Source organism: Halyomorpha halys, unplaced genomic scaffold, assembly GCF_000696795.3.
Source record: "Halyomorpha halys isolate HHAL.00 unplaced genomic scaffold, Hhal_1.1 Scaffold10.1, whole genome shotgun sequence".
Classification (NCBI taxonomy): domain Eukaryota; kingdom Metazoa; phylum Arthropoda; class Insecta; order Hemiptera; family Pentatomidae; genus Halyomorpha; species Halyomorpha halys.
This window is the reverse complement of record NW_027107501.1, coordinates 1,605,641-1,622,049: the sequence shown is the minus strand read 5'-3', so window position 1 is coordinate 1,622,049 and position 16,409 is coordinate 1,605,641. Positions and strand designations below refer to the sequence as shown.

The 16,409-nt window shown below is 28.9% G+C and overlaps 1 protein-coding gene across 1 annotated transcript in view; it reads left to right on the top strand.

Annotated features, from left to right (window-relative positions):
* Positions 1–15,884, top strand: part of LOC136795405 (uncharacterized) — a 158,757-nt gene extending 142,873 nt beyond the window's left edge. Inside the window, exon 3 of the mRNA XM_067045886.1 lies at positions 15,604–15,884. Within this exon, the coding sequence (XP_066901987.1) occupies positions 15,604–15,718 (115 nt within the window). The 3' untranslated portion in view covers positions 15,719–15,884. The remainder of the gene's footprint in view (positions 1–15,603) is intronic.
* The last annotated feature ends 525 nt before the right edge of the window (positions 15,885–16,409 follow it).

The window sequence follows — 16,409 nt, the reverse complement described above, 5'->3', positions numbered from 1 at the left end:
TAATTGATGAATACTATTAGATTTATGAATAATAATGAGGGAGGATTGTTTTCATTTCGTATTTGCTAGAATGATGTAAGAGTTTCTCCACGTGCTTTATTACAAAAAAAATCCTATTATGTTGCCAAATTTATTTTATTTTTTATAAGATAGGGAATAAGCATCATCTTGGAAAATAAGGAAGAAAAATAAGTCAGCTTGAGGAAATCTTTTCTCTCTCTGATTAATTGATAAATTAAATTGATCCATCATTAAATTATCAATAGAATTATAAAAATTCTATTGCGAAATCTCCTCCGTAGAATGGTTTTAATCGCCCTCTCCACCTCTCTCCCTTTCCGTCTGTCTTCCTTCTCCATCTTTTTTCTCTCCGTAATCTTCCTCAACATAATATTTATTTATACCTCATCTTTATAGAATAGTCAGTTTTAAGATAAAATTGTAAATTTTTAAGTTGGTAACAGATAATTGTTTAAATTTATTTCCTGATCATTTCTGGAATACGGAGAGGGGAGGAGGTTATCAAGCGGTAACCAATCTATTCTAACCATGGTTGCGGGTCAAGTTTTCATTTCGTGGGACCGCCACATAAATAAAAGTCGTCCTCCCCCCCAGGTTGATCCGCTGCTGTGGCTTAATTCCCTCAACTACGAAGTCCCTCCATTGTAGACATTTTATCCACTTTTTTTTTTACTTTATCCAATGTGCTTGAAATAATTGAATTATTGAACAAAACAAACGAAATGTAAAACAATAGTAATCCAGTTCTTACTAGTGTAGATGGGCGCCCAGCGCTGTTGGCGAGGGGTACTAGAAATTCTGCACAGTGACCTTTTTTTTGTTACTTGTGTTGTGGTTGTTGTTTGTCCATAACTCTTCAGTTAATTAAGTGATTACTGCTCAACTTATGCATATGGTAAACTATCATTAATAATTTTAGCTTAGGCATTATCATTTGTTTTTATACAGCATTCAATAAACAAGTGTAGTACCGACCACAGGCGCAGGCAGACAGTTTTTTATATTTAAATCACAAAATAATTATTTTTTTTAAAAAATGGCAATAGTGGTAATTACGTAAATGTTTATATAAAAGACTCTACATTATTCACCTATCTAAATTTTATTTTCTGAAATTTCCTAATTTTAGATTCCAGTGGGTTGGGTTTATACTAAAAAACTTGGAAGCAATATTGATTTATAAAGTTGTAGAGTTGAATTACTTATATACACACATATAATTTACATTGATGATGTGAGAATCTGCATTTATAAACTTATACGAAGGATAAAGAAAAGATAAATTCCATAAAGCTGCTCTTTAGCCTGAAAAATTCAACTCGATTATGTGGTCGGGCTCGGGTCGGATTGTTTTACAAATGAGGTTTCACGTTGCTCTGGGCATCGGTCCCACTCTGGAAAAACGATCTTCCCCAAAAAAATTAAGAAACAAAATATTTAAGTAAAAAATAGGACATTATACAAAGGATAGAGAATCCCACCGGGGATTAAAAATGCCATATTTAATGCCTAAATTTATGAAGTTTTTTGAACCTTCCTCAATCTTCTATTTTTTTTTTTTTCTAAAATCATAGTTTGTCTTTTTCGTGTCACCGAAACATTTATTGACCAACTAACTATGTATAGTCTTACACATTTTATTTATGTTATACCATTATTTAACAAATATATATCAACGAATAAATATTTTGATATCTAAAGTGTTTTATTCGTCTGTTCCAAAATGTATGTAGGTAATAAAGAACTTTAAATAGCTAAAGTTAACTATCGCTGTAAAATTGTCTGTTAGAGAACTTTTGTTCAATTGTTGAAACTAATCTGTTAGAACACCGCTAGTAACTATTGTTAAGAATAAAATAAAGATAACAGGTCTTCAAAATTCTGTGCTCTGGAGAAAATGCCGCTTATTGTTGTAACTTCATCTCTCAATAAATTGTCAAATTTTTGAAAATAAAACGCTACAACTTGGCTGTATTTTCAGAAATATCTGACAATAAAAACTACACTAGGCACGTTTCAGATACTTTAAAAAACTAAGTATGAAAACTGACTTAATTCTAAACATAATTAAGCGTCCTCAAGAAAGAAAAACATACACTAACACTATATTCAATATTTATGGCGTGAACATATAGCTACAAAAATATTTCTTGAAAGAACCTTTTTATCTTCGTGTTTAGTGATTAAATTTTATTCATTATATTGACTAAATAATAATTTGTATAAAAAGCAAGGGGGTTGAATTAAACTCTACAAAATAAAGTGTAAATCTTTAGATTATTTACTTATAAACATTTACTGTAAATAAATTAATAATTATAAATTAGCTTTTTCAGCCAAATATTTTGTTGTATATGTTTTTTTTTATTATAATAAACAATATATTGTTATTTGCGAGATGAAACGGTCAATATAATTTATATCAATAACTTAATAAACTTCAATACACACCGCTCCTATGCCACTTTTTTTTAATTGTTCATATTTTTATTTTGATATGATATTTCAAACCGTTACTTACGATTACAAGGCATTTTATTGTGAAAAATTTCCGTTATTTTAAAATTATATTCCGGTTTAATTTAGTTGTTGGTATTTCTATTCCACCAATATTATAAAAATAAAAATGTCGCTTTAAATAGAATTTTATCTTGATTCTTTTTCTTGAGTTTATTTTATATTTTTGATGAGGTATAGATATTTGACCGTAGATTAATATTTGGAGAAGATGGTTTGGGGGGGGGGGTGCGGTAAGCAAAGAGAACATAAATTTTAAAAAAGTATTTTTTCATGCCGACGTTTCGACCTGAGTTTCAAATCTTTATCAGGATCCTAGCTAAAACTGAGTTTTATATTCTCCAATTTTTTCATTCTTGATTTGGTCTTAGCGGTTTGTCAGATGACCTGCTGAAGTTAGGTCGAGTGGTTGGTAACTGAGAGACAAGAAACCAAACAACCAACATGTGTGAAAGCCTCTTAAACCCAACCCATCTGGGTTTTGAAAATATGCTGTTTACTTTAAAATTTATTTACATCATAACTCAAATCGTGTGAGAATATACAAGTTTTGTGTTGGTGATACCCTATAAAAATAAGAAAAATTAGGAGACAAAATATTTAAGTAAAAAATAGGACAATTTACAAGGGATAGAGAATCCCACGGGGAATCTCTAAAAAAATCTTGTATCCATTTAAATAAAGTTGCTGTTCCTTTTGAATTTAGGGTTTTTTTTTTTGTATACTTATTTGAAATAATTTAGAATTAAAAAAACATGTACCTACGTTTATTATTAATTAATTCATTGCAAATTCGTTTAAATCCAATTGGTAAACGTGGTAAATCGATTTCCTATTTTAACACGTTTAAACGTATAAGAACATTAATGAATTTGACAAATTCTAGTAACAATTTTTAAATTATTATTTATTATCTGTATTTGAATGTATGCATATAGTTATATCCTTGTATTACAATCATTTTAATAATATTATAGTAACAATAGATCAAGTACCTCTTTTACTGGTATGATTTTATTTCCCATAACAACTATTCGTGAAAAAGTTTTTCTTTATAGATTTATAGTGTGTTCTTAAAGTGGAATGATAAGATATCTTTTGATAGTTTAACAACCTCTCCTATGAAAAAAAAAATATCGTTTTTTGTAAAAGTCTAATTATCATTAACTGCTAATTTTTATTAGACGATATCTTGGAATGTTTATCTAGCGATAGTGCTATTATCTTGTCAGAAACAATATATCATTGTTATATCGTGTTTTGGAATTGCTTTTATTTAGTTTCACGGAATCGAATGACATTTAGTCGTATTTATTTAATGATCTCTATGTGCTATAATTGGAGTGTCTAACCTCCTTGATTGGTAGATCACGTAACGCTTAAACAGAACTGATTATTCATCCATAGATTGTTTTTCTTTTTTTTTTTTCTATTTAAATATTTTACTGTTCTAAATAGCTTGTTTAACTTGGTGACTGATGGACTTACCATACAATTTTTCTTCTACTTATCCTTCATGAAATATGTCCAGCTGGAAGCCTGGAGGACAGTGCTGGAGGTGGAGGCTAGAGGCAGTTAGTGCTACATAAATTATCGTTCGCCGACCTCGCTGAACCTACCGGAGTCGCACGCTATGCTTTCTCTAATTATCCAGTTTGTTCCTCTGCCTGCCGGCTGTCTTCTAAGGCTTCTTGTTTTTCTCAGTGACAATGGATCGAGAATTTAAGAATAAGCCGTATATATCACATGTTTTTATTTTTTTAAATTAATATTGGGTCTACTCCATGTCCTTTTAAATAAGTCTCAATTATATTCTGGAATAGAATAAAGTTTATTCAGAAAAAAATAACAATAGATTGTAACATCTATAGATCCCAAAATAATTATTTACATATTATAAAAAAAAAAATCTTATTAAGTTGTGGAAGCATTAGGTTAATAAATAGATGTATGAATCAATGATTAAACATATATATTACAACTCATAATAATTATACTTGTCTATTACAGAAAATATACTTAGTTAGAAGAAAACAGTAAAAATTAAAATGAATCTAGATAAATAATTATGTACAATGAAGTAATAAAAATAAAATTAAAAGTAAAAATTATATTGTTAATTTATTATTAGAAATATTATTTATTTAATTTTCTGAAGAATAAGATGAATCATAAAATACAGTATACAGTGTTTCTGGATTAAATTTCATAACTGAAAATATAATGTAAAAAAAAAAAAAAAATCCCTATGAAGAAATGTCCGTCAACGCAATATTCAGTCTAAAGATTTTTATTGTTATGAATTATTTAGTTTATGGATAATAAAGTAATATGTGAACATTAATATTCACAATGAATGTTTTTCAAAGTGATTACCTAAAGAATTGAGGCAAGCTGGTCATATTTCTTTCACAGCGATCACTACTGTATGTTTGACATTGTTTCGCAAATTTCAATTATCCTTCCTCGTAAATTATCATGATCATCGACAGAGTTTGCACAAACTTTTGTTTCATGTCAATCAAAATAAAAAAATTCAATGTTGTCAAATAGAGAGCGTGACAGTAATTCTCATCCAGTGGCGTTCGACCACTCCTGCTGTGAAAGAAATATGGTAAGCCTGTCATAATGCTCAAAGTAATCAATTTGATTTACATTTAATATGACCGTTAATGTTTTCATTCCATTAATAAAGTAGTTGGAACACATGTCACTTTATTTATTATAAACTAACTTCATAATGATGAAAATCTTCAGACTTGAATAACATATACAACAAATAATGGATTAATGGACATATATCTTGATAGTAAATGTTTTATTTTGAGATCCTTAATATTTTCATTTAGAATATTTAACCCTTTCTAATATTGTATGTAAATTATTTATGTAAGAATTATAGAATATAAAAAAGAGAAATATTTAAATTTACATTAAAATATCATCAGTGCAAAACCCAATTAGCTTATCATAATAGGTATATATGTTTAATCGTCTCTATTTCTAGATTTGTAGTTATTATTGCTTACATTAAACATCGATGTTTTTATATTATTTCGCAGATAGGAACATTAAAGTTAAAAAATAAAATAAAAGAGGCAAAATTTAGGCGTTACTGAATAAAGTGCCTTTTAAGAGAGCGTTCTCAGCTGTTAATGAAAGCTGTTGCTAAGTATACATTAAGGAATAATTTCTACTTCCTATTTTTTGCCTTCCTTGCCTATCTCGATGGCAATTCAGCTGCCTCACATCTTGCCAGCTTTTATAATTCTCATTGTCTAGCCTGTTAGTTGTTGCAACTCTTCTCAGATGCATTTTAGTTGCATGTGTAAGCGTCTGCGTGGTCTTCACTCTTGTCAGCATCATTCCATAGGGTATTTCCTGTTATACGATGGAACGTTCTCATTTCATGATCCATCAGGTCGGAAAAATAATTAATTATTGTTTAATTGTTCGTATCGGGCAGTTTTATGCATAAAAATAAATCCTGTACACACTTCACTTACATTCCAAACTTCAAACTTATTTGAAAAATATTATACATATAAGCTATTATTGGCCCTTTCTGAACTTACCGAATTATATACCTTTTTTAACTGCTAATATTAGTTCTTATATTTATATATAAGAATATATCACATATATATAATATATCATCCGCAATGAGTTCTACCTGTAGCTCGTTTGTTCACCAGCGATTGCCTTACCATAACTGTCTGTATAATGCATTTATTTTTATTTTTCACAATTGTAAGTATAAATAATTATAAAATGTAATATTTATTCAGATAAAAATAAAACACTTAGCTCAAAGTTGTCTATTCAGGGGAGGGCAACCACTTAGAATTCGCAATATAGGGAGAATCTTACCTAAAAAAAAACCTACCGCTTGTGTATCTACCCTGACATATGTTCTTTCTATAATTTACAAAATTTTATTGTAAAGTAAAAATCGGGAGCAGTGTGCGTATCACACAAGTTTCACTTTACCTCTCTACTTTGAGTTGAAATTAATCCTCGTTTCAGAACAGATATATTCATATTATTAAACATGGCAATACTCTCCCATATAATTTCATGTGAGACTTTCAGTGAACAGAAAGACTAAATCCGATTCCGACAGTTTTCCGCAAAGAACTCCTAATAATATTTTTCGCTGTATTATCTTAGTATTTTTCTTTTATAAACGTATAGCAGAAATATAAAAATGTTCACTAAAATTTATATGCTGCTCATAAACATTTATTCAATTCAGACAATTGTATAAAAGAGTTAAATGGCAGTTTTTTTTCTTTCCTAGAAAAATCCACTACTACATTTTTGTAGGAAGCATTGTGTTAGTTATAAAATATAAGAATGATTATCTAATTCCAAATTTTTTTCTAGAATTCTTTTTTATTCTTAAATACTTCAATATATGGCTAAATTCTTTGAAAATAAGATAATAAAACAAAAATAAAATTGAATAATGGAGTGGATTTGACAGCAATAGGTTGTTTCTTCACCAGCCATTATCATGTTATAACGGAGAGAAATGCTTTATTTAGCTATGCTGTCCAAATACATTGGGTTTCTACAATGCACAGTATATCAATCAATCCATGATCGGACATAAAGACTACATATATTAACATGATATAACAATTTATTTTTCCTATCCATTTACAAGCAATACTCGTCTACACACTAAATATTAATATTTTATTTATTTATTTTTTTCTGTTTGACAATATCATCGCATTTGACAATGTTATTTAATTTAATTGGCAATTTCATACTCCCTATTTCACTGTCTCGGACAGTGATCCGCTATCCACGTGCGATCCGTTAAACAAATTAAACGAATTTTTCATTAGATAGCAATGTAAAATCGAACCAAAGACATAATAGTCACAGCAGTAGATCAGTTTACAAATGAATTTAAAAAAACAAACTAATATATCGATTTAAAAAAACAAAAAGTAAATTAAAAGAAATACTTCAATGAATAAATAAGTTAAAAAATATATATATTTATATATTTACTTATTGTGTAATTTTTTCTACAGTAAATTTCAATAATCATAAAGTTGTAATAGATATCCGTAGTGATGGACTACGTAACTCGAAATAATGCATCATGTAATGGTGAAACATTCCATCATAAGGAATATCCCGTAAGGGGATATACCTGTTGTACATTTTCCCTACGATCCATCTCGAAGCACAGCTCACCATTTGTTTACCCCATCCGATATGTCCTTTCTGTTTCATCCCATCCCCGCTGTCCCCTAACCCAGGATACGGCTCCGGTAGAAGCCCCGAAATCCCTAGAGCGACGGGCAAACCCTTACATTGTTCGCTAACAAAAGACCCCTCCCAGAGCGCAGCCATTGTTCCGCTAACTATAAGACATACCTCTGTACATTACCCTCACTATTGTGGCTGTCGGCGGCGGAAAACCGTCAATTGAGTCCATATAAAAATTATCCTTCTTCTGGTTTCTATTGTCAGCCTAACCTCTATTAACGATTATTGTTTATCAGTGTCATGGCCGATTAATTATTTTGAATTTAGTTAGCATTTGCACAGAAGTTATCGCGTATGCCTCTCTATGTTATTTTTTTACCTAATGATAGGATAATTTATAAAAATGAATTCTGGATTGCCTTAAATGTTGTAAACAAAATTCATATTGAAATTAGATTCCTTACTTATTAGACGAGGATTGATTACTGACAGGTATTTAATTCAATGTGTTCTATAAAATGGGTGAATCCAATTCTCTTAGATTCTCTATTTTTCTCTTACAAGAGCCCAAGAGGAGAAAAAAGGCAGTTATCTCACCCCAATTTTTTATTACTTTAATGAAAACTATGTATAATTAATAGTCAAAATTGATGAGTCTCCCAAGTATAGGTAAGGGGAATAAAAAATGGTGGCTTTTTCAAAACCTTATAAAACACTAATTTTTCATTCGGAGTACTAATATTTCAATAGATTTTTAAGAAATATTGCTTTTTAAAAAGCTATATCTCGAGAACTATTTAACGTAAATAACTCTTTTAGGGCTCATATTTTAGCAAATTTGCTCATCTTTAAATGACGCTCTCTTAGGTTTTCTTGTGTTGTTCCTACTTTTTATGATATAGAGCTCCGAATGAAAAATTAAATTTTTTTATCGCTCTGAAACAGCCGCCATTTTTTATTCCCCTACCTATACTTGGCAGACTCATCAATTTTGACTTGTAATTATACATAGTTTTCATTAAAGTAATCAAAAATTGTAGTGAGATAACTGCCTTTTTTCTCCTCTTGGGCTCTTGTACTATCTCAGGAGAGCATACTTTTTATTTCATCTAAAATTCTTTTATCTCAGCGGCTCCTAACCGGGTTCACTATATATGCGAAGGGTTGTGTTAGCTATATATGATAATATTATATTATTCCATTTTCTTTTCTTTATTAGAATTCATGTATATTGTTAAATATGTGAATGCATACCTTGTTCGAAAAGAAGTTTATTAAACAAAACCTAAAATGAATAATGGATTAGAGCTGATTGATATACTCGAGGAAGCACGTATGTTGAGGGGACACACGTTTTAAAAACATAAATAACGTTAAAATGCACGATTGAATAAATTTTCATTGTGAATAATGTGAACTTTAGCTTTTTCTGCATTCCGTGCACTACTTTCATGCGGCCTAGTTCCTTGTTAGTATCAATTCGTCACGAGAGCTTGTGACTAGTTGAAATCAAGGTCTCAATTCGACCTAACTGGTTAGTTATTCAGGAGTATGATGTCATTATTCCTTATATCGATGCCTTAAATAAAAAAACATTATTTGTTTATATAATTCTATAAAAAAATGTAACAGTATGCTGTTCTATAATAAATTCTTGTTAACTTGGCAGTAACGTTTTGTTACCGATGTGTAAAATATATAGTATGGGGAAATATTGCTATATTAAAAAAAATCGTATTTTCGATGGAATTCTGTGTACAAGTAACCAAGTCCCGCAAAATGGTCTGTATGTGCCTAACTCAAAAATGAAAAGTCATACCAAACAGAAATTACAAACCAAAAAACAGAAATTAGATCCTGAAGGTGGGTGGATATATGCCTGCGATTCTACATCGATTTTTCCATCAAAATCGACTTCTCAGAAGTGCCAATTTTAAGAATCAATTTTTAATCAATTTTAAGAATCGATTTTACCCTTTTTTATGATAGTATCCACAACATCTTTAAAGATTTGGTTTAAACTCAGTAAATGAATGTACAATTTAGTGTTCTTTCAAATCAAATAAGTTTAAGCCTTATTATTAAATTTATTTTATAGTGCTTAAATGACGAAGTTTTTAAAGATTTTTCTCTAAAGTAACTTCAATTTTTTTTATTTTAAATAATTAACCATTTAATATTTCTAACTGTAATAAAAAATGTGTAAATATGGATTATGGATGAATTTGATAATTAAATTAAAAACAGAGACAGCAATTTAGAGACCGGAAAATCGGAGACAGCCGAGGGTGTCCGATCTCTCGCGATCCATATCATATTATAAGGCTTTATAATATTTTGTCAAACTGTTTTATTCTTTGCAAAAACGAAGTTATTCGTTATATATTTTTTTTTTTTAAGCCTTAAAATACAAATTTTTATTGCAACACACTTATAAAAACTTAATCTTTGAGTCTAAAATCTGTGAAAAAATGCCAGTAGGTAAGTTTTTGTTGGTATCAATGGTGGGTTGGGTACTACTTTTCCTTTAGGTATCACCCCCCCCCCACCTCTCCTTGGGGACTATACACCTAATTTAATATTTTAAAAATGTACCTTTCGATTCCACCTTATATGGATACACAAGATGTTCTTAAGCCAAATTTATTCCCTATCTAAAACGATTTTTTTTTTTATGTATTACATTTAGGCACACCTGCATCTCCAAAGTATGAATAATGACCCCAGAATACAAGGATATACCAAATTGCATTATTGTCATGATTATAGGCTATTTATCTTAAAACTCCTTTAAAAACAAAATTAAGTAAAAAATATGAATTGCCACCTTTCAATCTGCTCAGCAATTACTTCTTACATATTCGTATCATGAAATATTTTACCGCCATTTATTTCAGAAAAAATGTAATTAATGAATGATCAAGTTTCTATATGTCCTAATTATTTGCCGTCATTAATTTCATTTATAAAATTATGATTTTAATGGTAATTAAATTAGTATTAAAAAATAAATCTAAGCTGATTATTTTATTTTTATATTTAAAAAAAAAAATAATTGTATGAACCTCTATTTAATTAATTATTTTGTATTTTTTATAAAATTATTTTACTCCTTTAAGTTCTTTCCAATTCATATTTATTTCAAGTTGTTTCTTTTGCAATCTTAGTGCCAATAAAATTAACGGATATCTTAGCGAAAAGGAGAAAGTAATGAAATAAAATTTTTGAAATAATCAATTTTTAAAAAAATCTGAAAATAAACTTTCCGAGCTTCTTACATAAAATTATATAGCGAATAAATAAATAAATTACTAGCGAAGATGATGTTAAAGGCTTAAATAAACAAAACTCGGACTACAAATATATTTAATTTTTTAATATTGACTAAAGAAATATTTTTATTTTAATTCTATAAGTTCATTCGTCTTATTTGTATTTGTTTAGTTTTTATTCTATTTTAATTAAAGTAAAATTTTATCACACTTATTTTTTTCGCTTAGATATATTCATATCGCTTCTCCGGAAGTGTAATGACGCAACTGTCATTTTTTTTTTGTTTCATTCTCTTAGTGAAATCAAAAATACATTTACAGACATCTAGCAATAGATTTTTGATTCCTTCAACACAATAATGTCAATTTCACAAAATTTTATTGTCGCGTCATTATACTTTCTGGGTAGCGATATGTCCTTGAAGTTTTATCATTCATCTATTTCTTAGTTACATTGGGTCATTAAGTTAACTATTTATTTTATTATTTATTTAATTTAATAAAAAAAATTTATTAAAAAAAGTTAATTCGTCATCCTCCTTATTATTCGTTATTGTCAGTATTATTTTATTTAACAGCAATAATTTTCTGTTATCCGTAGAAATGAACCTTAGTATTGATACCACTTTCAAAGGTAAGATATAATGATAATATTGCTATCTGAACCATGATAAATATTCTGATAAATAATATTAGTCATACATAACCGTTAATTATAAAACCAGTAGCGGTAGATGTAAATTGCAACCGGTTTGAATGGGTCAGATATGAGTTTTTTATAGACTTGTGTTTGTTTGTTTTTATTCTAATATTCTAAAGTTTCATGAAAGCCCAATTTAACATGAGTCTTAACGCAGATCATGTGAAAAAATGGGGAATAATGGTGTGAATGTCCTTGCATGGAGTTTGAGTATCTTTGTCCTTCTAGAGTTTTGATAACCCTAAACTAGTTCCAGACTAGTTTTAAACTATTTTCATCATAAACTGATTTGTTTTTCTAAGCTGTGTCCTTCGCTTTCCTTTTTCTCGACCTTTATTTTATTATTTCACTTATTTTCCGTCTTTTAGCGGGTACTGTATTTTTATATTTATCTTTTATTTTATTAAATTAATAAATTTAATTTTCATTTTATGTCCAATACTTTTTTCCAATTCTTGTTTATTTTTTAATTATTTTTACTGTACACCTTTTTTTTTTTTTTAATTTACTTTGTTTATTTTAATATAAATTTTCTTTTATTTTACATCATTTTTAGCCATAGCTTGGTTTAATTTATTTCATGCTGTCTTATTACCTTACCTTGTTACAGTATTTTAGTTATTTGTATTCTTTCTTAGCCCTAATGAAACTCTGCAAAATGGGATGAAACGTTGGCTCAAATAGTTTATTTACTATTTGAGTTATTCTGACCGCACCCGAACCATCTTCCTATTACTAATTACATACGGTCAATCAAAGATCTTCCCAGAAACTGTTTTATTCGTATACGATTCTTCTTGTTGATTAGATAACGTTATAAAGAACGATGAAATGTGATTTTAAAAACATGTAACTGTATATTTCATGGAATGCCGTTCAGGACTTTTTAGACTGGTGGTTATATAATTTTCCAGTATTGGATATAATTACACATATTTCAAATTATTATAAATACTAATTATGTTATAATGATGGCTAAAAATATTTCAAGGAGACTAAAGAAGGAAGAGGAAAAATCAACTAATCTTAAATATTCCAAAATCTCTATTTAGCTGATGGTTTTTCACCATAATGTGTCTCTTACCATATTTACCATTAAACATTGATTAGTACAATAGCCCAGATACAATTGGATAAACAGCATCGACAAAAATGTGTGTCCTTTAGATAATGATTCTTCTGGATAACCTGAGTGAAAGATGGGTGTTAAAAAGTCATCTAGAGATCTGCTAGGTGTAATAACTAAATCAGAATTCTAGGAAATAATTGAAGATTCGTTCCGTTCTAAAGTGTGAGATTGGAGTTCTTATGTGCCGGTAACTTAATATGCAAAGAATGGTGTGAGTCAGTTAGTTGGATAGACGTGGAAATAAACTGTCACTTAAAGCCCATTTTTAAAAATCTCAGTTATGTAGAAAAAAAATATATTTTTCTTCTATTATTTTTTTTTTTTTTTGTTAATGTTTGAATCATAAAACATTAACCATGAAAATAGAGAACTAATCATGCCAAGCTTATCGGCAACTTGAGACTCATGAGACTCAATCCCATGTTGTCAAAACATGTCATTTGATCCCAGTGAAGTTGAAACCAGCCAAACTAACCTTCTAGACTAAAAAAAAAACTTCCAAATTAAACGGTTTCTCTTGTTATTTATGCTACATTTTGTTATGGATTAAAAGGTCGACATAAACACTTGAATTTATACTTATTTTTTTTCGATTTAATTATTTGTTGAAATCGAGGATGTGGCTTCAATAAGGAAGTCTAACCTTTTGCGAAGAAAATGCCCACCAAACCAGCCGTTTTTTTTCTAAGTCTTAAGCTGCAGCTTGACAAAATATTTTCCATTTAATTAAATACCATATTTTCAAAAATAATTTGGTCAATGACAGTTTAAGAAATCCACGAACCGTAATTTGGCAAACGTAGACTTTTAAAATCATAAGATAGTATCATTGAAAATGGGAAAAAATATGTGTATTTGAAAAAATGAATTCGGGATGTTTTGGAAGTTGAAGAAATATTTAACAACGGTCAGGTTTAGAAATAGTAGGGGAATTCTTGATCTTTAGTTTAACATGTTAAAATGGAAAAACTTATGTTAAATGGAGAAATATTTCCTTATTTTACCAAGTAAACATGATATAACATAACAAGATTGGGAGTTTGTTACTAGGTCAGTTAAATGGAGAATGACTTCACGCAACAGACCAGCTGATCTTGTCACCGTTTTGTTTGTTGTGTTCTTTGCTCAAAGTTGTTTTGATTGTGTTAGCATTGTTTTCGATGTTTTAAAAACTAATAAAGCAAGGGATGACAATAATAATAATAATGTAATGACAGTTGTCAATTAACTCATTCTTTTCCTCACAAGTTATAAGATCAACAATAATAAGCCAAACATTCACACAACTTCCAGTTTTTACTTAATTTAGGCATGTAATAAATTACTTTAATCAAAACTTAGAAGTAAACGATAACGTAAAATTTTGGAAGGAAAGGTTATGAAACAAGTTGCTCCAAAAATCCGACAGGAGCTCTAATGCATTTAACATGACTTTAAATAGGGCTGCTCACAACCCTATACTTATAACATTCAACATAGTAAAACATTTTACATTTAACACATCATGAATACCCTTAGTGTATGATTTACTCGTTTCAGCGGTACATATACTATACTAAATTGGTACAAATATTAAAGACTCAAAACATGTGCAATATATATTTTTTTGAGCGCTAACCAGATCATCATCTTTCATTAATTCGACTAATAATCTTCTTATTTTAAAAAAAATATGTAACTTATTTGTATTAGCCGTTAAACAACTTCTGTGCTTGCCATATTATTTTGAACTTTATTTCGATGCATTTACTTTCAAATCAGTGCACTTATCAGAATGCCATTTATTACGAACATATCTATGCATCTATGAACTATTGGATACAAGTAAGTTACGACGGCATCAAGGCAAGTTGTTTTCGTAGAACGTTAAGTAGTAATTCAGCGTGTCGTGAACTACCGTTGGCATCATAATCAGCAGTTGCCATCCAACGATGAAAGTCATCAACCATGTCAAAAGACCATGCAGAAAGCAAGCGACGTTATCAACACCTTTAGAAAGACTGATGTTGAGGTCAGGGGTCAGGCTGATGGATCGACTTTCAATTGCTCTTAAATGTTATTCCTCTTTTCCACATGAAACAAATCTCTTCCCTGTATTACAAATTATTTTAAAAAAATATACAATGTATATGTTTTCTTATTCCTTTTTTTCTGCACATTCCATTTTAATTGTTCTAAATTCCTTTCCTTGTTCACCTACATTAGGAGATTCAAAAGTTGTTCTTAGTATAAAAGATAATGAACACACTGAAATGTAGGTTTTGTTTACCTTGAGCAATTCCTTATTAACATATTCTTGAAAATCGTATAACTGTTATGAGAAAGACAAACAGCTGAAAATTATAACTAACCTTCGGATTCGTTAAGCCATTGTTCATTTATTTATAATTTAATGTCAGTTTAAGTTTATCCTTTGTTGTATTATATTTTGTCTAAAAATATTTTCATCTTTTCTCATTTCTCTTTTGGTATCCTTTATTTTATTATATGAATTTATACCAATTTTACTAAACGGACTCACCTCACTAGCAGTTATATAATTTTAATTATTATATAGTTATATATTTTGTTATGTAGGTAATAACAATGCAATTAAATACTTTTGTACATTAGTGAACAACTTTTTTTTAAAATTTCTTAGTCCCTATAAATAAGGTTGATTTTACTTAATAATAAAGTTTTAATAATTTATTCTGGATCGTTGTTGTTATAAAAAATAATTAATTCTATTCCAGTTACGGCAGGGTACATTATATGCTGGGAGTAGGCCCGCAAAGGAATTGCCCAACCCGTCGGGAGTTGAATAGCCATCTGTCGGCCTTCAATCCCGACCAAGCCCCGCCTTATTGATCCGCTCCCGTCTGTGGACCTAATATGGAACCCTTCATGAGAAGTTGAATAACAGACATGACTTCTTCTCTTCTTTAACCTCATTTTCCTAAATTTTCGTTTATGATTATGATTTTTTTTTTTAATTGTGATTCAATTTTTTAAAAAAATAAATAACTGGAGTACATTTAAAGATAAAGTAAGTAATGTCTATATTAATAATATAAAACCTCATTAATATAAATATTTAAGTTTGTTTTAATATTATTTTCATTATTTCGTATTTACCAATATTATTACTATTGATATACCATTATCTATATGTTTACGATATGATACGTGCCAATTAAATATCTAATTGTATGAGGTAATCTAAACGAACGACTTTTTTCCCAGGATATTGGTCGAAGGAAATAAATCAAGAATTGAATGAACATATTTTAATTTTTAAATGATTAAGAAGAAATATCATTTTGAATACTAAAAGAATTACTCATAAACGACTTTGTTTTGTGCAGAATTGTTTTTCAGGAGGATTCTTATCTATTTTATAATATTAATAAATAAAAATACTCTTTATTATAATAAAAACTTTAAAAATATCTTTTTATTGATATATACATCTAGAAATAACAAGGTTTAATATTTTCCTTAAAAATTGTATAAGGATATTAAATTGCTTTGTCAAATGGCATTTTTTCAAGAAGAAATT